The sequence below is a fragment of the Mirounga angustirostris genome, unplaced genomic scaffold (genome assembly GCF_029215605.1).
Source record: "Mirounga angustirostris isolate CCGP_5_RB_7025 unplaced genomic scaffold, mMirAng1.0.hap1 SCAF_16, whole genome shotgun sequence".
In the NCBI taxonomy this organism is placed as follows: Eukaryota; Metazoa; Chordata; class Mammalia; order Carnivora; family Phocidae; genus Mirounga; species Mirounga angustirostris.
This window is the reverse complement of record NW_026991724.1, coordinates 4247154-4275092: the sequence shown is the minus strand read 5'-3', so window position 1 is coordinate 4275092 and position 27939 is coordinate 4247154. Positions and strand designations below refer to the sequence as shown.

Here is a 27939-nt window from a genome sequence, read left to right as displayed (position 1 = left end):
GAGCCAATCAGGGTCCTTTTAAGGGAATGATTGACACTGAGGGCTCCCTCTTCCCCTGGGATCAAGACCCAGAAGAAGCACCCTAGCCTGGCCCGTTGCTCCTGTACAGAGGCCACCAGAGGCCAAACCCAGAGAAAAGAGAGATGAGAGGAAGCTACTGCTGGACCCCTGGATCCAGCCACACCTGAAGGCTGGAAACCCTGCGCTTCACAGTTTAGAAAGCCAGGCAATCCCCCTTTCCCCTTCAAGGTCTCTGAGCTCGCAAACAAATGTATTATGACCAACAGTTCCAAGTGAAACTTCACACCGAAAAATTCTTTTTTTTTTTTTTTTAAAGATTTTATTTATTTATTTGACAGAGAGAGACGCAGTGAGAGAGGGAACACAAGCAGGGGGAGTGGGAGAGGGAGAAGCAGGCTTCCCGCGGAGCAGGGAGCCTGATGTGGGACTCGATCCCAGGACCCTGGGATCATGACCCGAGCCGAAGGCAGACGCTTAACGACTGAGCCACCCAGGCGCCCACACCGAAAAATTCTATTTCCCGAAAAATCACCCTCGGCCCCTGGCTCACTCAACCAAACTGAGCCGAGTTCTAGACCTGAAAGGAACTCTGTAGCCTGCTCATGGGGACGGGGTTTCCTTTGGAGGTGATGTAAAAGTTCTGGAACTAGACAGGGACGGTGGTTGCCCAACACTGAATGTGCTTTAACACCACTGAGTCATATGCTTTAAAATGGGGAAAATGAGCAATTTTATGTTACTGCATTTTACCACAATTTTTTAAATGGAAAGAAAAAAGGAGCCCTGCAAAATTCAAAAGACCGCCCCACTGGCAAGCGTTCTCTCCCCACATCCCCTCCCCTGCTGGCCACACAGGTCCGGGCTGGCCAACGGAAGAGGAACACGCATGGAAGGTGGAATGCAGCAGGCGACCTTTGGCCACAGAACAGGCACTCTGTCATTTTTCATTCTGCTGCCACAAAGGAGACCCCTGAAAACTGGGCAACCACTAAATCCCAAAGGGACCTGGAGAAAAACAGCCCGCGGGGTTGAGTAGGGGGCTTTCCAGAGCAAGGGTGTCAGTGCTGAGCAGGGTGCAGAGCGGTGTTAGCTAGTGATGCTCACCAGGATGTGAACTCAATGACGTTTATTAAATAAACACTTACTGGGTCCCAGACCTGGTACTAACGCGCTCAGAGAAGATCATCTGACAACTCAGACCTTTTAAAAATGATTTCACATCCGTTAACTCTGGAACCCCACCTCCTGAAAATGGATCCTAAAGAAATAACTCCGTGGGAGAGACAAAGGAGCTGCATGTATTAAAATGTGGGTTGGAACATTATTTATAAAAATAAAAACTCGAAGCAACTCAATAGGCCAACAACAGGGGAACATTTAGTACGTAACAGTGCACTTGTAAACCAAATAGCACCAAACTCAGCCACCAGAAAAACGCTCATTACAGAGACTGCAGCTGCATCATTTATGAAATTAGGTTGGCGGTCATGGCGGGGGGGATGCCCACCTAGAGTGCGCTTTGCAGGCTGAGATGCGCTGGGGTGGGGGAGCTCGCCCCCAGAGCTGGCAGGGCGGATGGAAAAGACAGGCCACGATAATGCAAGGATGGGAATTCTTTTTTCTTTCCTAACATTATTTCTTAAGTCAAAGTTTTATTTGCAGGATAATTTTAGACCTACAGAAAGGCTGCCGGAGAGACAGTAGGAGAGTTCCCACATACCCCACACTCCGTGTGTGTGAGGGCTAACATCTTACGTTCCTGCACTAAGTTGGTCACAGTTGAGAAGCCGACACTGAAACATTACTGTTAACTAAACTCCAGAACTCGTTCCGATTTCACCGGTTTTTCTGTTCCAGGATCCAATCCACGAGACCACGTTCTATACAGCCTATTTTTGTGTTTGTTCTGTTTTTGGTTTTTACAATTCAATGGTTTTTCACATAGTCACAGATACATGCAACCATTGCCATAGTCAATTCAAGAACATCTTCATCCGCTGAGAAAGCAAGCCCGTACCCGTAAGCTACCATCTCCTGATCGGGGGCTTTGAGAAACCCTTTTGCAAAAGAGAGAACCCTTTGGTAAGGAGAGAACTCTCCATCAGCTCCCTTTTCCCCTGGTTTATCTTTCTGGAAATCAGATTTTCTCTTCTCAGCGTGACCCCAAGCCCTCGCCCCACCTGAACCACCTTGGAAGTTTCCGACAGTACCAATTTCGGTTACATCCGGACCAGAGAAACACCTGGAAATAGAGAGCCCTCTAAAACTTCAGGAACTCAGGGACAAAACCCCTCTTCCTACTAACCTAGCAAGGACTGGGGAATAAGCGTTATTACTGAGCACCTACCGCCTGCCCAGCACTGTTTAGAGGCCAGGCACGAAGTCTCCCATTGGGTCCTCGTGGCCACCACTGGAAGTCAGCCATGATCACCCATGATCCAAGTAGACAGTGGCTACCATTTTGATCATCCTTCCAGCCCCCTTCTTCATGAACCACCTGCCCCATCTCAAAGGTAGGCCCTCAGCTGCCATGTTTCCACTATGTGGTGGTCACAATCACAAACCTGGCTACCTGCCCGCACCCCGCACCCCGCAAACAACTCTGGGAACATTTCCTCAGTGGCTCTGGGGGTCCAGAGATGTGGCGCAGTTTGTTTTACGTCCTAGGAGCCAAACCCAGCCCACCCCGTCCCTGGGGATGGTGATCCTTTGTGGGATGTGGCCCGCCCGGACCCAGGAAGAACCCAAGACCAATTACCTGCACGACCTCCTTCACCAGGGTCTTGTCCGTGCCGGTTTTGGCTCGCTGCAGCCCGCTGACATTCTCGCCAATCCACGTGATGAGGGCAAACTTGGACCTCTTGCTCATGGCATCCCCGGTGGTGAAGCGCACGAAGGCAAACAACCGGACGTCATCTGTCGTCAACAGCAAAAACAGGGCACAGTGCTCAATGAAAACGTCCCAAGACTTTGCTCCCAAGGAGGAGCCACGAGCCAGAATGCTCCCAGAGCAACAGGGCAGGAGCCCGACGCTGACCTTGCACAACATCCCCTCGTATAACCCAGCAACGGCACCACAGGCTCTGAGACCCAGTTCACAGCTAGGAACGGAGGGGCACGTGACACTCCCAGGGCCGTGGGGGCAGTTCAAGGCCATACTGGCCTGGGAACACAGGCCCCTCTGGCCACTAAGCCTGAGACACCCCCCACCCCCACCCCGCATCCCTCACATGGTCAAGGAAGGCTCAGATTCTGGATCTGACTTAGCGAAACCTTCCTCAAGTCCTCTTGTCCCCTGAGGTGCTGCTCAGAATGGGAACTAAGATGGGAAGTGGGGGGTGGGGGGACAGAGTAGCCCCGATCTTGGCGTGGGGTATGGCCCTAGGACCGCTGGGCCTGTCTAGATCATGGCTGGAGGATTAGCGCAATAAAGAAGGCTGAGTATTGTCCCATTGGACACGTCCTGTTGGCTATATGTTACAGATCTGTTGTTATTAAAAGGCCTCGGGGCGGGAAGGGGGGGTTTGTTCCACTGGTCCACATCTATCTACCTTTTGTTTCATTACCATGCTTTTTTTCATTATTGTCCCTTCAGATAGCCCACCATTGCTATGCATTACCCAAAATATCTGCGACAGTCCTGAGTTTTTAGAGTGACCCGTGTGTGTGTGTGTGTGTGTGTTTCCCACTAGGATGAGCTAGGGTTTCTCCACCTCGGCACTCCTGATTCTTGGGGCTGGATCGCTCTCAGTGGTGGGGACTATCCTGGGCAAGTCAGGGTGCTGAGCGGCATCCCTGGCCCCCCACCCACTAGATGCCAATATCACACCACCCCCCGCGCCCCAGTTATAACAACCAAAAACGTCGCCAGACATTGCCCCGCGTCCTTTTGCCCCCAGCTGAGAATGAATTTCTGGGCAGTTTGTGTCCCCACTGAATCAAGACCCTCTTTGTGTCTTCCACCAACAGTCTGTGTTTTTCTTTGAGGAAATTATATATCCTTAGTCAGCTTAGTTCCTAAACAGTCCATATTTTAATTGCGATTATCGGGGAGAGCTCATCACTGTCCCTTGCTGGAGACGGCGGCCCAGGACCGGCTTCAGGTGTTCCCCTCCGGCTAGCTGCTCGGCTCAGCTCTTCCGTTCTCAAAGGGCGCCCAGCTGCTGGCTTTAGGATTTCTCAGGTCCCCAAAGCGAGTGGAGAGCTGTGCTTCTCAAGTGTTCGTGTGTGTCTGAATCACTTGGGGATCTCGCTAAAATGCACATTCAGAGTCCACAGGTCCTGGATGGGGCCCCGGAGCCTGCATTTTCTAAGTGGCTCCCAGGTGACGCTGATGCTATGGGTAAAAGGACCACATGGGAGCTTTTCTGTATTTTCATTTTTTTGTCAATCAAGGTCTCTTCCTCCTTAGGCTTCCCAGGGCCTCCCTGCTGAATCCCACACAGAGTATAGGTTTACACCAAGACCCAAGGCCAACGCCCTCTGAGTATAAAGGAGATCTGGAGCTGGTTAAGTTCGCTGCCCGGTTAGGACATCAGAGCCTGAGCACATCCTGGCCTACAAGCGGTGCTGTCTCATGGGCGGCCAGGGAAGCCAAGGAACACGGTTCTCAGCTGACCACAGACTCCTGATTGGGACCCTACGGTCCAGGCCAGGTGGCTCCATGGCGTCGATGTCTTAAAGGAAACAGGTCACCATCACCCAGTCACAGTTTATAAAACACACTGATGTTTTACTATCTCAGGTGCTCTTTAAAATGATGCTGTGAGGTGGGCCATGGGGGAGGAGGGGACACCACTGTTGCCTTCATCAACATGCACTTCACCCTCTGACAGATGAGGCTCAGAGGTCATGGGATGTGCCCAAGGTGACACGTGACGGTAAGCCGAGGCCTGGGTGGCCTGGGTGTGTCTGCCCAGCCCCCTTCCTTTGGGGGAACTGCCCCCACCCGGCCACAGGAGTCTGGCAGACACCCATTGTGGGAATGGACCATGGGGGTCAGTGGGGACAGAGAAGGACAGTCTCAGGGACATTTCACGGGCCAAATCAAAAGGGCTTGGTGGCAGACTGGCCGTGGGAGGGAAGGAAGCAGGAGTCCAGGAACTCCCACATGGGGGCGAGGGATCTATCTCTTATCCTCGAGGACTGACTTAATCTCCAAGCCCGGAGCCTCACTGCCTCATCTGTAAAATGGGGTGATATTTTTTGGTCCTTCCTTTTTTTTTTTTCTAAAAAAAGAAAAAGTCACAGTAAAAGGTAGAAGTCACAAAACATAAGATTCACCATTGTAACTACTTTACAGGGTACGATTCGGCGATATTGAGTACATTCACAATTCTGTGCCGCCCAACCCCTACGCATTATAGTCCTTCCCCTGCCCCTCTGCCCAGCCTGAAGCAACACTAATCTGCTTTCTGCCTCTGGATCTGCCTACTCTGGGCATTTCACATAGATGGAAGCACACAATCTATGGCCCTCTTTGACTCAGCACGTTGGCAAGGTTCATCCACATCGTGGCATCATTGGTCCCTCATTCCCTTTAGGGCCAAAGAATACTCTAGTTTATGGATATGCCACCTTCTGCTCATCCATTCGCCTGCTGATGCACGTCTGGGAGGTCTCCCAATCGGGGTGATTGTGCACCTCCCTCATCAGTCGGCCACAAGGACTAAATAGGAACAGCGTGCAACCCGCCGGGCCCAGCCACGGTGGGAACGTCTCCGTGAGCTGCCAGGTGGGCAGTGAGCACAGGAAACAGGGTGGCGGGGCGGGGGAACTGAATGTACGCAGCCACGCAAGGCTGGTGCAGACGGCGTGGGGGGAGGCCCCCCGGTTCCGGAGCTGCCCTCGGGAAGCCATCACACTCCTCTGAGCAGCCGAGCAGCCGTAGTGGAGGAAACCGAGATGCCGTGGCAGGCGTTTAATGAAATCGCTGCCCGATCTGAGGGGGAGGCAGGGCCACACGTCGGGCACCTCCCGACGTGCTCATGCCAAGGCAACGCAAGCAAAAGCACAGCAGCCCGTTTCCATGGGAACCACTCTGTGTCTCCCAGCCCCACCTTGGAAGCCTGGAGGCTCGGGTGCCCATGACTGCGGCTGGATTCCCAGCGCCCCATCAATGGCCAAGGCCTCCAGGTGGGAAAGTTGCAAACCGTGTGCCCCACGTACCAGCCAGGGACCAAGTGTGAGATGCACAAGAAGCGAGTCACGCCCCCCCGCCCCCCACCCCCCACCCCCCACGGGCATGGGGAACCTGGCAGCCGTGGACCTTGCCCAATGTCATTTACATTCTAACGGCAGGAGGGACGGTTTTCCTGGGTGGCTGCTGGGGCTTATCTGACAATGCTTTGGCCGACGAGATTGCTGACGTTTTTGAAAATCCAAGAGTCACGTTATGCTTACAAATGTTTGCGGCCCCAGATTTGGCCCGACCTGCAAGGTCAGCTGAGTCTGCAAGGGAAAGTCGGTCTGTCCGAGCGACCTTGTCACAGCCGCCCACGCGGACCTGAAGCCTCTCTATCCCACTCACCCTGAAGGAGGCTCTGAGCCCGTTCTGACCTCCAGCCGGCTGGCGCAGGGGAAGCTCTTGTTCTTAGTCATGACTTGGGCCACCTTCCCTCTTCTGGACAAACGGGGCTGACAAAACACATGCGCGCGCCCGGCCCCAGCATGGCATCTGAGTGCCGAACAGCCCTCCCCTCCCTTTTCTCCTGCTGGTACCCGGCTCACACACAGGAAAACGTGGGTGTACCAACGGAAAGGCAGAGCTAAGCCACATCGTACACGTGGATAACACGTGCTCCTGCATGTGTGTGTGCACGCACCCGGGTGTGCCCACTGTGATGGAATCTGGCCGGGAGGACGTGGGTCCTTGAGATGGCCGTCACCTTCATAGTGCCACTCGGTCCCCAGAGGGCCAATGGCACATCTTTCCAGCTTGAGGCTCAGGAGCTGAGGGTGCAGCTCCGGGTAACCCCGGTGGGGTTACAGACAGACCCCTGAGCTCCCTGTCTTCTACAGAGACTTCCACACAGCTGTCTACACCGGCTGCCGCCTCAGCCATTCACCTTCTGCTCCCCAGCACCCAGGTTAACAGCGCAAGTTCCGGAATCCATTAGAAGCTCCCCCACCTTCATGCCAGCTCTGTGACCTGCACCAGATGCACCCACAGCTCTAAACCTCAGTGTCCCCCATCGGCATAGCTGTGAGGATGACAGGAAACAGGATATGCACCGGGCGTGGCTCCTGGGTCCCCACCTCTCCGCTAAAAGTGCCCCGGGGGCCTCAGTGCCTCCCACCCACCAGACCCAACAGTGGCCTTCCTGCCTTTCCCTCCCCGCTGGCTTTCTGCGCCCCCCACACTTACACTCGCTCCTCTGAGCGTCAAAGCAGGGGCGTTCCCAGGCACACAGGCATCGGCCACCGCTTGGCGAGCACTACTCACAGGCCTACTAGGTGCCGAGCACAGTGGCGGGCAGATTAGACAAACAAGGGTGCTAAGGATAACAGAAGCCGTTTACTGAGCACCGAGGACATGCCGGGCACCGTTCAAAGCGCATACACGTGCTGGCACGTTTCTGCATCCCAAGCTCTCCGTGCGGTCGGCTCTGCTCCCAGGCCCATTTTACAGCTGAAGAAACTGAGGCTCAGAATGCTGACGTGATAAGCCGCCAGACACCACTTTCCCTGCCTGCTGGAGCACCGGTTGAGAGCCGTTCCCAGAGCGGGGGGCCCGGACCAGCCGCATCAGCATCCCCCAGGAAACCATGGGAACGTGGCTACTCAGGGTCCACCCCAGACTTGCTGATTTGGGAGCTCTGGGAAGCCATGCCCCTGGGGGATTCGGGTGCCTTCAAAGCTTGAGAAGCACTGACCTAGAGAAAGTGGGGGAGGGGAAGAGAACCTGCACCAGCCCTGGCAGGAGAGGGGGGACACGGAAGGTCTCAAGGGCAGAAAAGCTGAAGTGCCCCAAGTTCAGCCCACCCCCTTCCTTCCCACCCACACTTCTTTTATTTTGAGGAAGTGATCATGAAAAGGAGCTTCCTGTATGGCCTGGCTTCTCAACATCAGAATTTACACACTCAGAGGCATCTAGGCAGGACTCCTGAGTACCTCAACACCGAAGACCATCAGGACGGTCCCCCCAAGACTCTCCCTCGCTCAAATCCCACAGCCCAAGGAAGAGAAGAGCCATCTTTAGGAACAGAGCTACTGAGCCGCGGCACGGGGTAGCAGGGGTCCTGTCCCCTCCAGATTGCCCATTAGACATGAGCTATCACTGATGAGGAGTCACAAATGCATCACGAGATCACATAGAGCTCCGTCTCGGAGGAGACGCCAACCCGCAACAAAGCAAGGCCAGGAGCGCCATCCTTGAGGACCGTCAACGCCGCCCCCATTGCCTTCTGGCCAGCACTGTGAGCTCAGAGACCAGGCTGACTGCGTGTCAGGCCTCGTCCCTGAGTGAGGGCTGTGGACACCTGCCTCTTCCCACCCAGCCAGAGTCTCAGTCATGGAAAGATGGCCCTCACATGGCGTGAATAAATCCCACTCGCAAAAGAACTTGACCTTCTGGGTGGTCTGTGAGGCCTCGCGGTGTGAAAGAGCTCCCACAGCCCCACGGCCCGGCCAGCTCAGGACCGAGAGACACCGGACAGGGTCCGCTTGGTTTCACGTCCTATTTCTCTCTGCAAGGTCCTTGCCTTCATTTACTAAGCAAGTTAATACGCAACATGAGGCCGCCACTGCCAAGTTTGCGGGCGCGGCCTGGCACCAAGCAAGCACCCAGACAGTCACTGTGGTCACTGTGCACTCTCCTCCACAGCCCCTCCCTGCCTCGGGCTCTCCTTTCACCCCTTTCTCCACCCTGCGTTTCCCTCCCTTCTCTCCCGATGGCCACCTTTACCCCTCACCACCTCCTCCTCAGCTCTGTCTGCGGCTGGACCAACAGGAGGGATTCAGAAGCGAGAGAGGGGATGGCAGGAGGACCAGGGGGTGATGCTAAGTGCTTAGGACAAGGCGGGTGTGGGAGGAGACATGAAGGGGGAGATGACCGAGATGACCACACAGGGCATGGGAACAGAGGAAGGAAAGGAGGAGTCAGACTTCACTGGGATCACTGCGGCCACCAGGATGAGCCGCCCCGTATTTTCCCAAAAACTGCGAATGGCACAGAATCTCCACCAAGCTCTCAAGGACTCCCCCCCCCTCCCACCCCAACTTGAAATCCCCCTCAGCTCAGGTCATCACTGAGAGGCAGATTCTGACCATGCCACCCAGCATTCTCACCAGGGTGACCCTGATGCAAGGTCCGCACTGACCGAGGACCCCCACCTTCTCCCAAAAGGGACCGTAGTCTTTCCCTCTGCCTCTCCTTGAATCCAGCCCTGGCTGGAAAGGGACAAAACCCAGAGGAGACTGAGAATTGTTTATAAATGCCCTGAACAATTTTTTTTTTCATTTCACACAGAACACAAAGTGGAGAATAATCCGCAAATTTGTACAAATAAGCTAAAATAAAGAGTCTAACCACCTAAGTAGCCACTCTGGTGTATGTCCTGTGGATCTATTTAGCTCCTTTCATATCTGTCCAGTCGCTGTTACATCCCCCAGCACCAGGCACATAGTAGGCCCACCACACACGTGCTGGCCAACAGAGAGACAGAGAGAGTACCTCGTTTCATAATTTCCACCCAACAGTGAACTTCAGAGCAAGACAAAAGAAAGGGGAAGGAGAAGCAGGGAGGAAATTGCCCCAGAGCTTGCTCTAAAGCTGACCTTACCTTATATAGACTCCCTAAGAAGTTATGCAAACAAGGTTCAGTAAGGAAGAAAACAACCCACACACCAAAAAGCTGAGCTGTCAGCTTCCACCAGGCGAGCTCCCTGGAGCGAGGACGAGAGGAAATGGGAAAGAATTCTAACATCCTGCTGCCCAGGGCGAGGGGATGAGCGGACCGTGGACAAGAGCCGCATCAGCTCTCCCTCCCAGCGGGCTGCTCACAGGGTGGGCGGCGGGGGGCGGGCAGGCAGTCACAGACCAGGGCCTGGGAAGTCGAAAGTGTTCTCCCTGGGACTCTGAGGACAGAGGGTTTGTTGGGTGCCCCGGGGAGGGGACTGAGGCCTGAGGGTGACAGGACCCAGTTCCTCCCTCGAAGGGAGGAGACCTATCATTCCTGAAAAGCCCCAGTTACTCACTCTTTCTTTTTCAAGGTGATTTTTATTGTTTGCCCTGATTGGTAAAACAAACAACAAAAAAAAAAACCCTCCTGTCCCCCTCAAAAAATGTTTAGAAAACACGAAGCACAAGAAAAAAATAAATAAATAAAGCCCATTATCCTAGGAATACAACCCCGCTGTGTTCGCTGCTCAGAGAGCGTGGAGATTTGATTTGTTTACGAGCTCTATACTGCGTGTGCGCACGTGGATGAGCACACGGTCTCCGCATCCTTGGCCACGCTGTGTGTGCAGGTGGATGTTGGTGACCCCGTTCCTCGAAGCGAGAGACTTCTCCAGTGATTCCTTACTCACTGCATTTTCATTAAATGCGAAATGACCCAGCTTCCTACTTTGCCGGAGAACACGAGAAAATGGAGTACAAGATAGCCAGAGGAAAAGCAAGATGATTACTTCGGTAGGACCCTCCGGGACTGAACTGATCTGGATACCCAAATTATCTGGGTAGCTGAAGGCTCTCCCCCAATGACAAGGCACCAGATTTTTTTTTTTTTTTTTTTTTTTGATGGTTACTTTTACTTCCTTAAATGGAAGTCAGCGTGTTACACCAGGCTCTACCTTCTGGCTTAGAGAACAGAGGCCATAACCAGTTCCCCCAGACGGAGCCCATGTCTCCGGCACCTGCAGTGGGACACCCTGGGGACACTGAAGTGTCTGTCCCAGCGCAAAACTCCTCTGTTGTGCTCGGCTCTGCATTCACGTTGCTGCAGGGTCCTCCCCGGCCATCAGTCTGTCACTTGACAGACAATAACAACCTGTGATGTGGGCACTTTGCTGAAGAAGACGCAGTCCGTACCCTCAAAAGATACCCAGTCTAGCCTGGCAAACAAAAACAAAGGGTAATTACACGATGGAGTCAGTGCCCTAGCAACAAGTTGTCACAGGGCGAATGGGAACATCAAAGAAAGAAGGAAACTCATTCTGCCTGGGGAGTGGTAATCAAGGCAGGCTTCACAGAGGAGGTGATGTTTGATCTGGGTCTTGAAGGACAACCTAGAGTTCATCCAGCTAACAAGATAAGGACAAAAGGGGTCATGTTAACAACTCAGGGGAGAGATTCTGACAGAACTCCACAGGCAAGAGCAACAGCTTCTGGGGGCAAGTCCAGACGCCTTCCTCTACAAGCCCTTCTTCTATCTCTGACTTGCCACAGGCGAGAGGAGCATATAACTGGCTTATTACTGCATGTAAAATCAGCATTTAAGGGCTCAGGATGGCTCTCCTGAGGGCTCCTATAGTTGGCTCATCCCTACACTGCAGGAGGGCAGGAGTCTTGTCCCCTACTCTATCAAATGCCCAGGACAGTGCCAGTCACACTGTGCATGCTCAATAAAGATGCCCTGAGTATGCGAAGAGCCCCTGGCCCCTCTTCTATGGCCGCTAGAAAGCTCTCCAGTCCCCCGTTGTCGGCTGCATTCAGTTCAGCGGAGATGCCATTTTAGAAATATAAAACCAATCCCCTTCCTGGATTTTAGAAGCGGGGCTTCCGCCCCCAGGGAGCAGGAGTGAACAGACAGGCAGAAATGATCCGATGTGGACAGACGGATAGCAGCTGACTGACTGGTCTGGACAAATGTGCCCTTTAAATAAAAGCACGAGGGGAAAGCAGACCAGCATGATGTTACTAGAATTATCGAGAGACGCATAACATGGGGTCTTCTCTACCTCTCATGTTCATGTCACCAAGGATGCTGCCACAGGTGAGCAAAGCAAGCGCTAAACCTCACCAGCCCGGGGGGGGGACAAGGACACCCAGGCTAGCATGCCGGCTCCGCCTCTTTCCGTGGATTGACCGTGGCCCAGTGGCCTCCCCCACTGATCCCCAGTTCTCTGGGCTGGGGCGTGGATTTCCCATCGCTGCCTCGGAGCCCCTGGGTGGTGGGGACAGAACTCACGAACGGATTTTATCCCCACGGCTGTTAACATACCAGCCTTCAAGTCTGCCAGGACACTTAGCTGACTTGTTTTACTTTTAGTCACTCACTTATTTATTACCCCTTCTGAATATCCAAGACAGAACCTCCTCTTTTCTTTAAGCGCTCATTTCCGACGCCAGGGTTTCAGGCAATGAAACAAACAGATCGTCGGCACCAGCCTAGTGCCGGGTCCTGGATCAGGGGAGATGAGGACCCAGCCGTGGGCACTGTGTCTCTGGATATCAATCCTCATCAGAATTGATAGCTAAAGCCCTCAGAAGGGGGCCCGGCACAGAGCTGGCAGTAAAAAATGCTAGACAGTGATGACAGAAGGTCAACTATCATGGAGCAAATGGAAGTGGCAAGGAGACTGGAAACCCAGGAGGTCAAATGCACATGGCAGGTGGAGGGGCCCACAGCGCTGAGTGCATCTGAGGGGCTCTTGGGGTGGAGGGTCGCCAAGGGGACGGGCAGGTCTAAAACAGAACAGGTCTGAAACAGAGCTAAACATACTGACCAGGGAGTTTGCCACAAAAAGGACCAAGGCTAAATGCTAGAAGGTTGTAGAACTGAAGCCATAGGAATAAAATGCTCAAGTAAAACCCAGAGTTGTCACCGTAACCCACAAGGCCCGCCACGCTCCGGACTCTGCTCGCCCTGCCCCCCACCTCCCTCCAGGCTCGCTGCCACAGCCCTCCTGGATTTCTGTCCTCCCGCTCACCCCCTTTCTTCTACACATTGTAAAGACTGAGATATCACTTACATACCATAAAAAGGTACACGCCCTTTTAAGTGTATGGTTCACTGGTTTTTAGTATGATCACAAGGTCTAATCCCAAAACATTTCATCATCCCCAAAAAGAGATTTCATGCCCACTAGTGGTCACTCTTCCTGCCCTGTCCCCACCCTGGCAACCACTCATCTGCTTTCTATCTCCACGGGCTTACTTGTTCTGGAAACTTCGAACACATGGACTCTTACAGTATGAGCCTCTTGGGTCTTGGCATAACGTCTCCAAGGTTCGTCCAGGTAATAGCATGGTAATTCACATCTCAAAAGGTACTCCATCCCTTTTATGGCTGAATAATAGTCCACCATATGGAGAGACACACTTTGTCTGTCCTTCATCAGATGATGGTCGTTTGGGTGGGTTTCCAATAATGTCGCTGGGAACGTTCATATACAGGTTTTCGTGGGGACGTGTCTTTTCATTTCTCTTGGGTAAATACTAAGGAGTGGACTTGCTAGGCTTAAACTTTTTAGGAACTGCCAAACTGTCCTTCACAGTGTTGCCACCATTTTCCTTCCCCACCAGCAGCGCATGAGGGTTCCGATTCTCTACACCCTCACCACGGCCTCCTAGTGCGTGGGTAGTGATATCTCATAATGGTTTGATGTGCATCTCCCTAATAACTAATGATGGTGAGCGTCTTTTCATTTATTAGCCATCTGTAGGTCTTCTTGGGGGAAATATCTGTTCAGATCCCTTGCCCATTTTTTAATTGGGTTGTTTATCTTGTTCTTGTTGAGTTATAAGAGTTCTTTATATATTCTGGACATGAGGCTATGATCAGATAATGTATGATTTGAGGGCCTTCCCTTTTGCTGGGCCCACTCCTCACCCAGGTACCCGAGAGTCCACCTCCTTCTCATTCAGGTCTTGCCTCAGTCTCCCCTCCTCTTCAGGCCCCACTGTGGTCTGTCTCCAGGCTGTGGCTTCGTTTTATTTTCTTTATGGCACTCGTTCCATTCTGAGTGGTCCAATTTGCCAGCCTGTCTATTATCTGCCCCTGCACTCCCCAAACAAATGCTAGCCCTGTGATTTAGATCCCTCAATTTCCCCAGCACCCAGAGTGGCCACACTTAGCAGGTCCTCGACGTATATTTGTTGGGTGGGTGAGTAATGACAAGTCGTCGAAGAAGAGAGTAAGCTACTTTCTCAGAGTTGGACACATGCCAGTGGGTTTCGCTAAATTGAAAACAGGGCAAGTGGCATCCCTTCCAGGGCTGCGTGGCTCGTGGGGGTGAACACAGGCCCACCTCTTTTGGGCAGGGGGCTCACATGGGGGCTGCCCGGAGCCCGGCTCTGCTCCCTCCTCCCCACAAGCCCAGCGTGACCCAGAGGGGACCCTGGCCTGCCTGAGGCGGCACCTTCCTTTACTTGCCAACCGTGAATAATACACTCCAGTCTATAGTCAGGGTAGAACTATAGCCCAAAAAGGGATGAAACTACTTCTGGGTCAGATCAGATGACCTCCCAGGCACATCCTTTCAGACAAAAGTCGTCAAGTCAGAATTTTACCCTGGGAAGGATAGAGGCATTTGAATCACAGAGCTGCTCCTCAGAGGCCACCCCAGGTTTGCCACTTCAAGGAAGGCAGAAAAATTACCTCCGAGCTGCGTATTCCCACAAATGTGCCACCAGCCAGAGACACGGGCCTCAGGCCTGTCCCTTAGCATTCAAGAAAAGAGCTCGTGGAAAGCTATTTATGAGCGTGGATCCTAAGGGTCCTCATCACAAGGAGAAATTTCTTTTCTTTCTCTTTATTGTATCTACATCAGATGATGGATGCGTGGGAAACCTACCGTGGCAATCATTTCGTGGTACATATAAATCAAACCATCATGCTGTACGCCTCACACGGATAGTGATGTATGTCAGTTATTTCTCGATAAAGCTGGGGGTGGGGAAAGAAAAGAGCTTGCCTGTGGTCTTCCCTCCTTGTTTTTTTTTTTTTTTTAAGATTTATGTATTTATTTTAGAGGGGGGTGGGGCAGAGGGAGAGGGAGAAGCAGACTCCCTGCTGAGCTGGGAACCCAGTGCCGGGTTCCATCCCAGGACCCTGAGATCATGACCTGAGCTGAAATCAAGTCGGATGCTGAACCGACTGAGCCACCCAAGCACCCCTTCCCTCCTTGTCTTAAAAGAATTTCAGTGGCAAGTGTAGGGAAGCAGCCGGGCATCGGGAGTGGTGGCCAGGGAGGCAGGCACTAGGACAGGAGCAGAGCTGGGCCTCTGTGCAACCCTGGGCCAGTGTCTGCACATCTCTGAGCCTCCGTTGTCCCATCTATGGAGCGGAAATTACAACAGGGCCTATCAAACTGGGTCACAGTGTAGATTAAATGAAATCATTAGATCACGTGGCTGGCAAAACAGCGGCCCCCGAAGATGTCCGCGTCCTAATCTCTAGAACCTGTGACGGTGTGAGCTGATAGGGCAAAAGGGCCTTTGCGGATGCGATTGTTAAGGATCTGGATGTGGGGAGATCACCCTGGGTGATCCAGGTGGGCCTGCAGTAATCACAAGCATCCTCATATCAGGAAGAGGGGGACAGGAGAATCAGAACCAGAGAGATGGCATCATGAGAAGGACTTGACCCACTCTCGGTGGCCTTGAAGGTGGAAGAGGGGCCATGAGCCAAGGGCCACAGGTGCCTCTAGAAGCTGGAGAAGGCCAGAAAGTGGATTCTCACCCCGGAGCCTCCAGAAAGAACACGGCCCCACTGACACCTTGACTTTAGCCCTGTGAGACAGATTTTGGACTTCTGGCCTCCGGGACTGTGAGATGATAAAATTACATCATCTCAAGCCACTAAGTTTGTGGGAATCTGTTACAGAAGGCACAGGAAAAATGAGATAGGTGACCATAAACTAAGTCCAGAACCAAATCAGGATGGAAGGCAAGTTGATTTCAAAATGCACTGATAAAATGCTGAGGGAATAGCCCTGCCTGTCCATCAGGTCAGACACAGGCCTCTGGGGACCTGCCCCTGCTGAGGCCAAGAAGCTGAATCTGAAAAGCCAAACCCATAAAGTTAGGTGGGCGAGGAATGCAGCCCTGCAGGGGCCCTGGGGCAGGAAACCCTGGCCAGAGGCCAGCTCGGGCAGAGGCAGCCGCCAGGAAGCCTTAGCACCTGCAGACGTCTGTATGGGTCACTGGGCTGCTCCGTCGACAGGGGATGGCATGCCTTCCAGGGGTGAGCTCAGCTCTCAAACCTCTCAGGGGACGGTCATCCATTCATCTATTCACCCAGCATCTGGGGAGAATGTCAGGTGCTGTTCCAGATGCTGAAGGTACGGCCCAGAACCCGACAGACCAGGACTGCGGCCAAGGAGCTCAGACTCCAGCAGGAGAGTCAGACGACAGACGTGACTCGAGGAAGTGCTAAGCACGGTAGCCCCTCATGGGCCCACATAAGGGAGCGACACACCCCTGGAGAAAAAGGGATTGGGGCTGGCTAACCACGATGGGTGGGGGGGGTTCACCACCAAGGAGGCCACCACCAGAGCCAGAGTCCCTCTCTCCAGGGCCTCGCCATGGAACTGAAGAAACAGACACACAGAACCACCGCACAATGTGGTGAGCATCACAAAGGCAAGGAGGGCATCTAAACGGAGGGGACACTTACACTGGGCCTTGAAGGATGTATAGAAGTCCTCCAGGAAGGCAAAACAGATGAGGACAGTGCAGGAGCAGGGAGGACTGCCCACAAGCCACAGGGAAGGGGGAGGGTAGGGCAGGGGGAAAGCTGGGGGGCTTGGACACAGATCTGGGGTCAAAGCCCAGTTTGTCCACTTATTACGCCATCTTGAGCAAGCAACTTTTGACTCTCCAAGGAAACGGTCAGATTCCTCATCAGTAAAATGGGATAACTCCTCCTTACTCCTTTCATACACATCCGTCAAAGATAAGAGACGTGAGCTGTGCTAATATTACATGCAAAGTGCCTACATGGGCATCTGGGCATCCATGAGGTCAGAACCCTGCGTGTTGGGGACGTGCACTGGAGGGCTCACAAGGGGCACTCCGTGTCATCTCTAAGCATTTGGACCTTATGGGCAAAACCCACCAAATGTTCCAAAGGGAGAACAGTTGATGCCATCTGATGTGAGGTTTAGAAAGCTGCCTCTGGCCTGGGCTACAGGCTCAGCACACAGTAGGTACTCACCACATCTCCCGAAGGAAAAGCCATGATCAATGGTGGAGCCATGGGAAACACCCACACTTAGAGGGCAGGAAGGGAAAGGAGAAGCAGCAGTAGGAAGTGAGAACAAGAGAGATGAGGGGCGTAAAAGGAGAAGTGTTGAGTTTGCAGGGGAACCACAGGGAGGGGAAAGTGTGTTTTCAGTAAGTTGTGCTCACCGACAAATGCTGGGGGGACATAAAGTGGAATAAAGACAAAGAAATGACCACTAATTTTGGTAACCGGATTACCAAAGACCTATGCAGGCGGGGGGTGAGGGGGTGGGCAGGTTTCCATGCTCTAGGTGTTGGGGGGGCACCAGAATGTAACAAGGTGAAAAAGCGAGGGGAGATGAGGGGGTGGACGGAATACCTGGATTCGATCCCCAAGCAATACTTCCAAAAAGTTTGCAGTAACTCCCAAGGATTTGCACGGAGCAAAAACTCAATTGAGGGCGCCTGGGTGGCTCAGATGGTTAAGCATCTGCCTTCGGCTCAGGCCATGATCCCGGGGTCCTGGGATCGAGTCCCGTATCAGGCTCCCTGCTGGGCGGGGAGCCTGCTTCTCCCTCTGCCTCTGCCTCTCTCTCTCTCTCTCTCTGACTGTCATGAATAAATTTTAAAAAAAACAACTCAATTGAATTCAATGAAGTGAACATGCTTTCTGAATAAGGGACACCCTACTGATCAGGAAGATGGACATGTAACAGCCTTCCCTAGGGAAGGAGAAGACCCCAAATTCAAAAGCAAGCCCCAATATCACCCAGGAGCAAATCCAAACAAGCTATCACAAAGCCCACGCATCTTATGACACAGAAACAATGCAATGTGGCTCGAAACCTCCCAGCAACAGATGTGTGGGAAAAGAAGGCAAGGAGACACTGACTATTGCAGAAAACTATGAAGGTAATGGCTCAGTAGCCTTAGGGTGCCACTTAAAAATCATAACCCAGCACTGTCCCTGGAACAAAAGAGATGCTCTATCAATGTGTGTTGAATGCACAGACTGATAGACTGCTTAGGACTTTACAAAGTTCAAAGCACGGTCACAGATTTCAAGCTTCCTTTTGACCTCATATTCCCTTCGACTCTACTAGACAATATCTCTCCTCACCTTCTCTCTCAAATTTCTGAAATTTCTATGTGTGTGGGCCGCTAGGGTGAAGAAAACCCACGGGCAGAAGAGCATAAGAAACCGACCTCCAACTGTATTGTATCGTATGGCCCCACATGCAGGAGCCACAGACAAGTGGACTTCTCAATTTGCATCCCATCCCTGTTCTTTTGGTGACGGCAAAGAGTCTGCCCTTGACCAAATTTGAATCTGGTCTTCTGAGCTCTTTTTCAACTAGGTCTCAACTTTTGGACTTCTGTGTTCATCTGTGCATTACCCAATCTCAGCAAGAATCCCACTAAGTCAGTTCAACCAGATCCCCCATCCTCCATGTCTGATCATCCCTTATATCTCATCAGGTTCCTCATCCTCCATCACCTACCAGGTGATGTGTGATCACCAGACCCATCGGCAGCAAGAATCCTGTTAGGTCAGTTCAGCCAGAATCCCCCCCTCAGCCCTGAAGTTTCCTCTTGGTAACTCCCCATCCACCAACCTCCACCTTGCTCCCTGGCTCCTTGACAATAAATTTGTACTTTTTCTTGTATGTATTCAGAATTGAGACTGACCTCTCTCCCCTATTGCAAACCTCCACTGTATTGGTCCCTACACCTGTCACCCAGTGCCCCTGAATAAAGTCTGCCTTACTATTCTTGAACAAGTGTTAAAATAAATCATATTTTCTTCCTTTTTTTTTTAAGATGTATTTATTTTTTGAAGGAGATAGAGCACACATGGGCACAAGATGGGTATGAGGGGCAGAGGGAGAGGGAGAAAATCCTCAAGCAGAGTCCCTGCTGAGCAGGGAGCCCGAAACAGGTCTCAATCCCAGGACCCTGAGATCATGACCTGAGCTGAAATCAAGAGTCGGCCACTCAACCAAATGAGCCACCCAGGTGCCCCAAATCGTATTTTCTTTAACAGTAAACACACCTCCATTTTCCTTAGGGACCATCCTATTGCTACTCTCAGTCCCTGGTAGGGCTGACCTCATCCCACAGGGGCCCTGCCCCCGCCTACACTAATACCTTCTGTTTCTCTTCCTGGGAGTAGAACAGACCAGAGAAGGAAGCTGTGAGAGAGGAGGAGAGTGCATGGTCAAGGACGGTCCCTTTCAAACCCTTTCTTAAACATCTATGCCACATGGTCGGGCAGCCTCTCCTGACATACTTCCCATGATGAGGGTCTCACTACCTTCACTGAGCTCATTCTAATTTGAAAACAGTTCTTTCTCAAGTGGACCCAAAATCTATCCCTGAAACTTCTACTGTCTGGTCTTATTCTACCACATGGGATTGGGGGGGCACAGGAACACTGAAGAAATGCACACTTCTCACATGGCAGCCTCTTAATCGCAGAAGACAACAGTCATGTCCCCTCAGGCACCTCTCCAAGTTAAATATGTCCAGATTCCTGAGCCAATTCTCTTATGAGAGCTTTTGAACTCCTTGCCCAACCTGGATACCCCTCCCTTAGCCTGTCCCAGCCATCTACCTTGGGGGTCTGCAGGCCATTTCCATTTTAGATGGAAATGATAAAGAACCTACTCAAACTGGCCTGAGAAAAAGAAATTTTAACTGGCTCCTAAAAGCAAATGGCCTCAGGAGAGAGCTCTAGGCATGGCTGGACCCGAGAGGTTAAGCCATACCATCCGGGCCCCACTCCCCATCTCTGGCTCTGTTCCTGAGTCCTCACACAGGTCCTCTCTCCACATGGTACATGGGTCCTGCAAGCTCCAGGCCTTCCTTATGCTCACAGGTCTTAATCCCAGAGAAAAAGGGTTCTCCAGGCAACTCTGTCCAAAGTTCAGGGATTGGGGTGCCTGGGTGGCTCATTCGGTTAAGCATCTGCCTTCGGCTCAGGTCATGATCCCAGAGTCTTGGGATCGAGCCCCGCATCGGGATCCCTGCTTGGCAGAGAGCCTGCTTCTCCCTCTCCGTCTGCCTGCCACTCTGCCTACTTGTGCTCTCTATCTCTCTGTCAAATAAATAAATAAAATCTTAAAAAACAAAGTATCAGGGATGGAGCTGATTGGCTTGACTTGAGTCACAAGGGCCCAACCCCGAGCCAATCAGTCAACAGAAGGCATGGCTTACTCTGATTGGCCAGGCCTGGGTCACATGCCTTCCCTGTAGGCCCTGCAGAGTCAAGTCAACTTCCTTGGAACTACATTGGCTGTGCAGGATTATAATGAAATAGGAAAAGCCCCCCACCTCCACCCCAAGGATGGGATGTTGGACAGACAAAAATATCAAACCCCATTTTTCTCTGTGAGTGATATTTTGAGTGGAAGACCCCAGGCTCGAGAAAGCATCATGGGAATATCATCCGCACCCAGAGCATCATCTAGCCAACATACCAGGGCATCTATCCCCATCAAGCTTCATGCTGACACTGCCCTCCATGAATGCAGATTTTTGGTAACCAGTTTATTTCAACCTACCCACTGATGGGCAACACCTCAAGAAGGCACTCTGTTAACAATAACCATAGTTTTGAGCACTGACTCTATACCAGAAGCTGCCCCACGAGCTTTATACATATCGTGTCAACTTATCCTCACAACAACGCCGTGCGTGACGCGCCATCGTTATCCCCATCTTACAGAGGAGGAAACAAAATCTGGGAGACTTGCCCAAGGTCACACAGCGCGTCAAGGCTCCAAGTCAAGGCAAGACACCCTGGCTCGACCAGGGATGCTCATAACCGATCGACTCTGCAATATATACCAACAGAAAACTGGATCCATTCCCAGGTGCTTGGATTCGTTCCAAAATAAAACTGCTTGCAACAGAGAACTTTGAGGTCCATCAACAAAGAATTGACTAAACAATGTTACATTCATATGAGAGAACATTATGTAGCCATTGGAAAGGCCCAGCAATGACAATAAAACATCAGCTCCCTGAGGACAGGGACTTTCTCTGTTTCTCTATTTATCCTCAGTGCTTAGAAAAGTACCCTGCAGAGGAGCCACTCATATACATGAGAGGAAAGAGGGAAGGAGGGAGGGAAGGAGGATGAATGAAAGACTGAGCAAATGAATTAATGAACCCATTTCTGAGTGGTAAAACTGTTATCTGAACTAGCTTCAGAAACCAGTTTCCTAGTTTCTCTTCTCTTCTTTTCACTTAGTCATACTTTTTCAATATTCTACTAGGAACACGTGTTATTTGTAAGGTGCAAAAACAAAACAGTGATTTCAGAGACAGCGCAAGCCACTGCTGGTCACATATACATGATCTGTGAGCCCTTTCGGCCGCAATCCGAGAGATCACGGGTCCAGGCAGCCTGGCAAATGGCTCCTCCTGGCTCCTCCTGGCTCCTCCTGGCTCCCGAAGGCTCTGTCGGGGGTACCACTGGCCCTCGGATGCAGCTCCATGCCCGTTTCCTCCCCATCATCTCTTTACCCTCCCACCTTTCTGGTGCTGTCAGACCAACACAGTCCACTTCCACATCAATTAAATTCCACCAACAAGAGGACAATCACTGTAACTAACACTTAAGGAGCACTTACTATATCCTCACCACTGTGGAACTGCTTCCTTAATCCTCCTAATGACCACGTTATAGCAAAGGATGAGCAGGTGGGTCACTCACCTACCCCAAGTCACACGACTGACCAGACTTGGAACCCAGGCCATCCAACGCAGCCTAAACCTTTAACCACCGGACAGTAGGTGCTTTGTACCGAGCACCTACTGCATGCAGACCCAGGCCAAAGGTCTAACCCACGCCCACATGGGGCCGAATGTCTACTGCTTGCCAGCCTGGGGTTGAGCGCCTACTAGGGCTAATCAGGAGCTGTGTGCCTACTGAGCACTGAGCTGGGGCATGCACAGAAAGCACAGCGTCATCCTAAGAGCTACAAGAGCAAAAATAATAAAAAGTAACAGTAACCACAGCCACGTGCACCAGGGGCCTATGCTCCCGTTTTAAATGTGTTATTTCAGCTCACATTCCCAGTCACTGTCAGAGGTAAGCACTGCCAGGATCCCCATTTTACAGACTAGAACACTGAGGCACAGAGAAAGGGATGTCCTTGCCCAAGGTTACACAGCAAGCAAGGGACACAGTTGGGATGTAACTCAAGAGCCTTTCTAACTCTGGGCTGTTGAAATAAAGAAGACATCACACTGGCTTGGTTGGGGGCAGAGATGGGGAAGAGGAATTCTGCCTGGAGGGACCTTCCAAAATCAAAGGTCCGAAGGTATCGGGCTGCAGGTGCACAAAGAAAGGTGTGGGCAGGAGAGGTGGGTGGGGACAAACTGACTGGACCTTCAAGCAGAGAGCCTGTGCCAAATTCCATGGGCAGAAGGGAGCCAGAGAAGGTTAAGGAGCAGCCGAGTCACTTGGGTAGAGACGGGCTTTAGGAAGAATTACTCCAGCAATGGGACTAGAATGGATAAGACAAGAAAGATCAGGGCTAAGAGATTGTTGCAATAAGGGCCAGGAGGTGAGGAGCAATGGACCTGTGTTTGGTTTGCCCCCCTTCTGGAAACAGCCTGCCTCCCGACACACACACTGCCACTCTTCCCTTAAGAAGCCACCCTCCCCGAGACTTGGTCTCCTGGTTTGGGTGGGGCTGCCCCTCCCCCACTCCAGGGGTGGGCACTGACTCAGGCCTAGCCAGCCAGAGTCCCACTGACTGGCCCAGGATGGGCACATGAACCCAGCCAGGGCAAGGAGTGTGCGTCAGTCTGGAAGCTTCCACTGAAGTCATTGGCCGAGGGTGTCCCTCTCCTCACAGGGACGGCTCTGCCCAAGGCCTCGAAGCCCGGCCGGCTGGTGGCCATCTATATCACCACTCCGGGAGAGCAGGCCCTCCTGTCCCCAAGAAGAGTAATAAAGGAGAAACGCAGAGCTGGGGGATGGAGCAGGGAGGGGGTTCTGAGTCTGGGCAGCCTTACCTGCAGCAAGCACTTCCCCAGGGCTTCCTAAGAATGGAAGCTACAGACTGACGTTTGGCTTAAGCTCATCTGTGTGAGGTTTCTCTCTCTGCACCTGCAAGCTCTCAGGGGACTGAGGTGCGGGCCAAGAAGCCAAGAGCGCAGACGCTGATGGACGGCTAGTGCCGAAGGAGGGGGCCAGGGGCATCCAGGGCCAGGGGAGCCTGAGCAGAGCACAGGGAGCTCCAAACCCTGCCAGCAGAAACACAAAGACGAGCGACCTTTCCAGAAAACAGCTGCAGTGGACAAGGAGAGGCCAGGCCCGGGGACGAGGAGAGATGAGAAGCGGAACAGGCAGGGCACAGGCGTGGGAAAGAAGGGTGCGTCAGAGAGGATGCCGGAAGAGGGGCCGTCAGGGAGGAGAGAAAGCCCAGAAGGAAACTCCCTGCCCACCCCCGACCCCCAGGTGCAGACGGAGGGAGAGACCAGGTGCTGGTTCTGGTTTCCAAGTCCTCCGAGCACCTTGTTAGAGGTTTGGAAACAGGAAGGCTGGGCCAGAAGGGGAGCCTGTCCTCATCGCATGGGCCCCTCGGGCTTGTTGGGACACCTGCTTGGGAATTAGGGCCCCAGAGAGCCCTCTCTGCCTCCAAAAGTGGGCAAGCATGTCTCCTGTAACCTGCAAACAAACAATTTCAAGGGGCCTGACCAGAACCTACCATACTGAAGAAGCCTCACGGCAGGGAAGTGAGACCGTAAACCACTTCCGGGGCTCCTGGCTGGCTCGGTCAGAAGTGCGAGCAACGCTTGATCCCAGGGTCAAGAGTTTGAGCCCCACATGGGGTATAGAGATTACCTCAATACTTAAAACTTAAAAAAAAAAAAAAATCTAAACCCACTTCCTTAGAGAGATGAGGCCAAGACTATGGGCCTTTGAGCCAGTCTGCCGGGGTTCGAGTCCCAGCTCTGCCAAGTCCTAACTGTGATTGCAGGCAAGTCACCTAACTTCTATGGGTCTTGCTGTACTCATCTGTGGAAGGGGGACAATCTCAGTCATGGAGACAAGGCACGTCGAGTGCAGCGACTTGCATGGATAAAGTTACTAGTCTGCGTTCTGAGTCCTCTGTCGTGGGTTATGAGGACACGGCTGGGGGAAGGAACGCGTTTTTCCAAGACAAACCGGAGCAGACACAGCCACCCTAACTCGCCTATATATTTGTCCAACAGATGGCCGGGGAAGACAGGCAGATTTCCAGCCAAAGCAGACGGAGCCTTCAGATCCCACAGCCCATTCATAAGATCAACAAGCAGCAGGGGAAGCATTTTTAGTCCCTGGCAAGGCACTCCCAGCCCTGCCTCCCTGCTGGTTGGGGGAAGGGTCAGGGTAACACCCCCCTCCCCACCCCCTGCAAAGCCCAAGGGAGGAAGGAAGTGTTCTCTGACTGCACCAAGCCTTTCCAGCTTTGCCCAATGGCCCAGAGCATCTGTTCAAAATCTATTCTATTGACAGGATGCTCTTTCATCTCTGGGTCACCTTCTCCTACTTGGTGGGGAGAACAATAGCTTCAGGAGCAAAACCCAGTCTGATGGGGGGGGGTGATGGATGGTCAGCAGGAGGAAAGAAACTGCTAGTTTTCTGTTCTTGAGGTCAGCGAGGAGGGAAGCTGGCCTGGGAGACAAAGCTTCAGATCCGACAAGGCAAAAAATACTGCTGAATCTCCTAGATGTGCACCCAATTGGGGGAAAGCCAAGAGTTTGCACTTAGTCTACTTGCAAAAGCATTCACCACCACCACCGGGGAGGAAGTGTAGAGGTGGTAGAGAGACAGGGCTCCTGAGTCAGGGGGCTGAGTTCAAATCCTGACCCACTGACTCTCCACAAGAGGCCCTAGATGCCTTATTAAACGTGAGTTGTTACAGTACTTTACACATCTGGTATTTTAAACCAACCCTTTACAAAAGCAACGACTGATGATTTAGAGGAAGCTCTCAGGAAGACATTTGAATTGGAAGAACATTAAAAAACAAAACAAAACCTTCGTACCACCCAGCCCAGAGCAGACATTTCATAAATATTCTTTCAATTAGACTAAATGCAAACTATCACTTGGTTAAGGAAACAGTTAAGGAAAGGACCCGTCACGTGATCCATGGCACAATTTCGTACTTGTTCTTTATTTCACAAATGACCATGTAGTTTTGTATAGGCACTGTCCTGAGCATTTTCCACTCACGGATCCTCACAACAGCCTTCCAAGATTACAGGTAAGGAAACCAAGGCCTGAGGGGTTAAATAACTTACCCAAAACCACACAGCTAGGAAGTGGCCACACAGAGATTCAAGCCCAACTTGCTAGCTCAGGGTTCCTGCCTAACCTCCAAGCTGCACTGCCTCTGTCTGCGCCTCTGTTTCAAAGCCAAGGACCAGAGACCCGGAAAGAGCTCATTCTCCACTCTCCGCTCCGAAGGGTCCTATTACCAAGGAGGCTGAGCCTTTTGCCACTACTGAGGGGTCTGTGGTTCCATACACCATGCGTTCCTTTCTTTCAATGGTTTAAACACCCCAGGGAAGGGCAAGAAGTTTACAAATCGTCAATATTTTGCTTGATGATTTCTTACCTACGTACACACCTGTGTACCCACCTCCCAGATGGAAATATGAGACATCTCCAACACCCCAGAGCCTTCTGTGTGCCTCCCACGCCAGTCAGTGGCTATCTACTCCAAAATGTGACCACTATTCTGACTCTTCACACCACAGATTCGCTTTGCCTTTTCTACAGTTTCATGTAAATGGCATCATAGGGAGTGTACTCTGTCATATCTTGCTCTATATTCTACAAATAAAGCACACACATGTCACCAGCACACTGACAATGAGCCTGGGAGAAGGGAGGATATAGCTGACAGTTTCCTTCTCCGGCAATAAGCTCCAGGATTGTGTTTTTATTTTGGCTCACTGACCAATGAAAGGGGATGGTGCGGAGAGCGAAACGCGAGGTTGGAACCACACTGAGTTGACCCTTGAAAAACCAGTGACCCGCATGGGCAAAGGAGCTCTCTCTTCTGGACCGGGCACTGCGGGGAGCAACGAGCCAGGCGGCCACCTCTGTGGCTCTGGATGTCCAGAGGGGAGTACGCTTTATGAGGCTTTAAAAACCTCAAATCTGGTTCCTCCAGCGCCAGAGGCACCCGGGATGGCCAGGCGCCTCCCAGTTTGGCCTCTGCAGCTCCTCCCCCCCCCCCACCCCCGCGTTGACAGTTGCCCAAAAGATCAGGAATTCCCCCAGAAGGCGCGCTTCCCTACCTGTGCACTCTTGGATGAAGTCCTGATATTCCGCTCCCTGCTCGCCGGGGACGATGGTGGAGCCGTCGTACTTAAAAGTCACCCTTTGGATTGGGAGAAGAAAAACACACACACACATGAGCGACGGTAGTAGCTGCACGGCGCCGAGCTTCCAGCAGGGCAACGTAAAAGATGCTCTGGCTAGGGGGAAGCCAGCGCTGGCCTTCCACGCTGTCCTGAGTTAAGGCTGCGGGAGACAGCTCGGGATGACCCTTAATCCGTCCCGTCTGGAAGACGGCTCAGTGCACCAGGCCCCTCGCGAGCTCGGGGAGCGGGGTTTGGAGAGCAATGGAAAGTTCCTCACCAGATGACTGCCGAGCCGTCGTCGCGCACCAGGTTGTACGCCGTCCGGCAAGCCTCCTTGTCGATCTTGGTGGCCATGGCCGCAGGGCCGCAGCGGGAACACTCTGCCCCGAGCGACCAAGCGCCCCCCGGGCCGGCCGCAGGGATCGGAGCGCGGCGGGGACGCGCGGAGGACGGGCGGCAGCGGCGGCGGCGACAGCGACGCGGGGCGCGAGCGGCGAGCGGCGACCGGCGAGCGCGGCGGAGGCTCCGAGTGCGCACCGAGCGCGCGCCGGGACCCAGGCGGCTCCGCCACGCCCCCCTCTGGCCATTGGCTGCCTGGCCGCGGGGGCGGGGCGTCTTGACTGGCCTGCGACCAATCCCAGTCCGGGCGGGTTGCGCAACTCCGTGGCGGGGGCTGGAGGAGGGGCTTTGTGCTCCTCCCAACCCCCTTCCCGGTCTCCCACTCCCCCCTCTTACTCCCCGCATTTCCTCCTCCCCAACCCCTCTTTCTCCTTTCCCTCACCCTTCTCTACTCCCTCTCCCTCCTCCCCCTCCCCTTACTTGTGTCTCCCCCTCTTTATTCCTTCCGTAGACATCTCCTCCCCTCCCCCTCCTTGCTCCTCCCACTTCCCTAACCCCTCTGCCTCCTCTTCTTTTACCTCCTCTCCCTTCCTTTCTTCCCCTTCTCTCTTCGTCTTTTCCTCTCCCCATTATCCCCAACACCAACCCCTTCTCCTTCCTCCCTGTTCCCTCCTCCTCAAGTTCTGTTCCTCCCCTCCTCCCTTCCCCGCTCCTTCCTTCCCCGCTCCTTCCTTCCCCGCTCCTTCCTTCCCCCCTCCTTCCTTCCCCCCTCCTTTCTTCCCTTCCTCTTCCTTCCCACTCCCTGCCTCCCCCTCCTCTTATTCCTCCTCCTCCCTCCCCCCACCACCCAGGCTGCAGGGCTGCGGAGCTCCATGCCTCCAAAGGGAGCCTCCAAGTGGGTGACTTAATGCAGCAAGCCAAAGGAGTCTGCTCCCACCCCAGTGTTGGGCTCTTTGGTTCCTAGGTGGGGAGGAATTGGAAAGAATTAAGCATTTCAAATAGGAGGGGATAGAAAGTGGATTGCTTCCAAAATGCTGGTGGGATCACTGTTTACTTTGTATTCTGGTTATTTGCATTCACGTCTAATCTCC

At 52.8% G+C, this 27939-nt stretch overlaps 1 protein-coding gene across 1 annotated transcript in view; it reads right to left on the bottom strand.

The window, feature by feature from the left end:
* Nucleotides 1-27044, bottom strand: part of COTL1 (coactosin like F-actin binding protein 1) — a 40368-nt gene extending 13324 nt beyond the window's left edge. Inside the window, exons 1-3 of the mRNA XM_045890642.3 lie at nt 26787-27044; nt 26444-26526; nt 2780-2937 (exon numbers count right to left, since the gene is read on the bottom strand). Of these exons, the coding sequence (XP_045746598.1) occupies nt 2780-2937; nt 26444-26526; nt 26787-26863 (318 nt within the window). The 5' untranslated portion in view covers nt 26864-27044. The remainder of the gene's footprint in view (nt 1-2779; nt 2938-26443; nt 26527-26786) is intronic.
* Nucleotides 27045-27939: the final 895 nt, after the last annotated feature.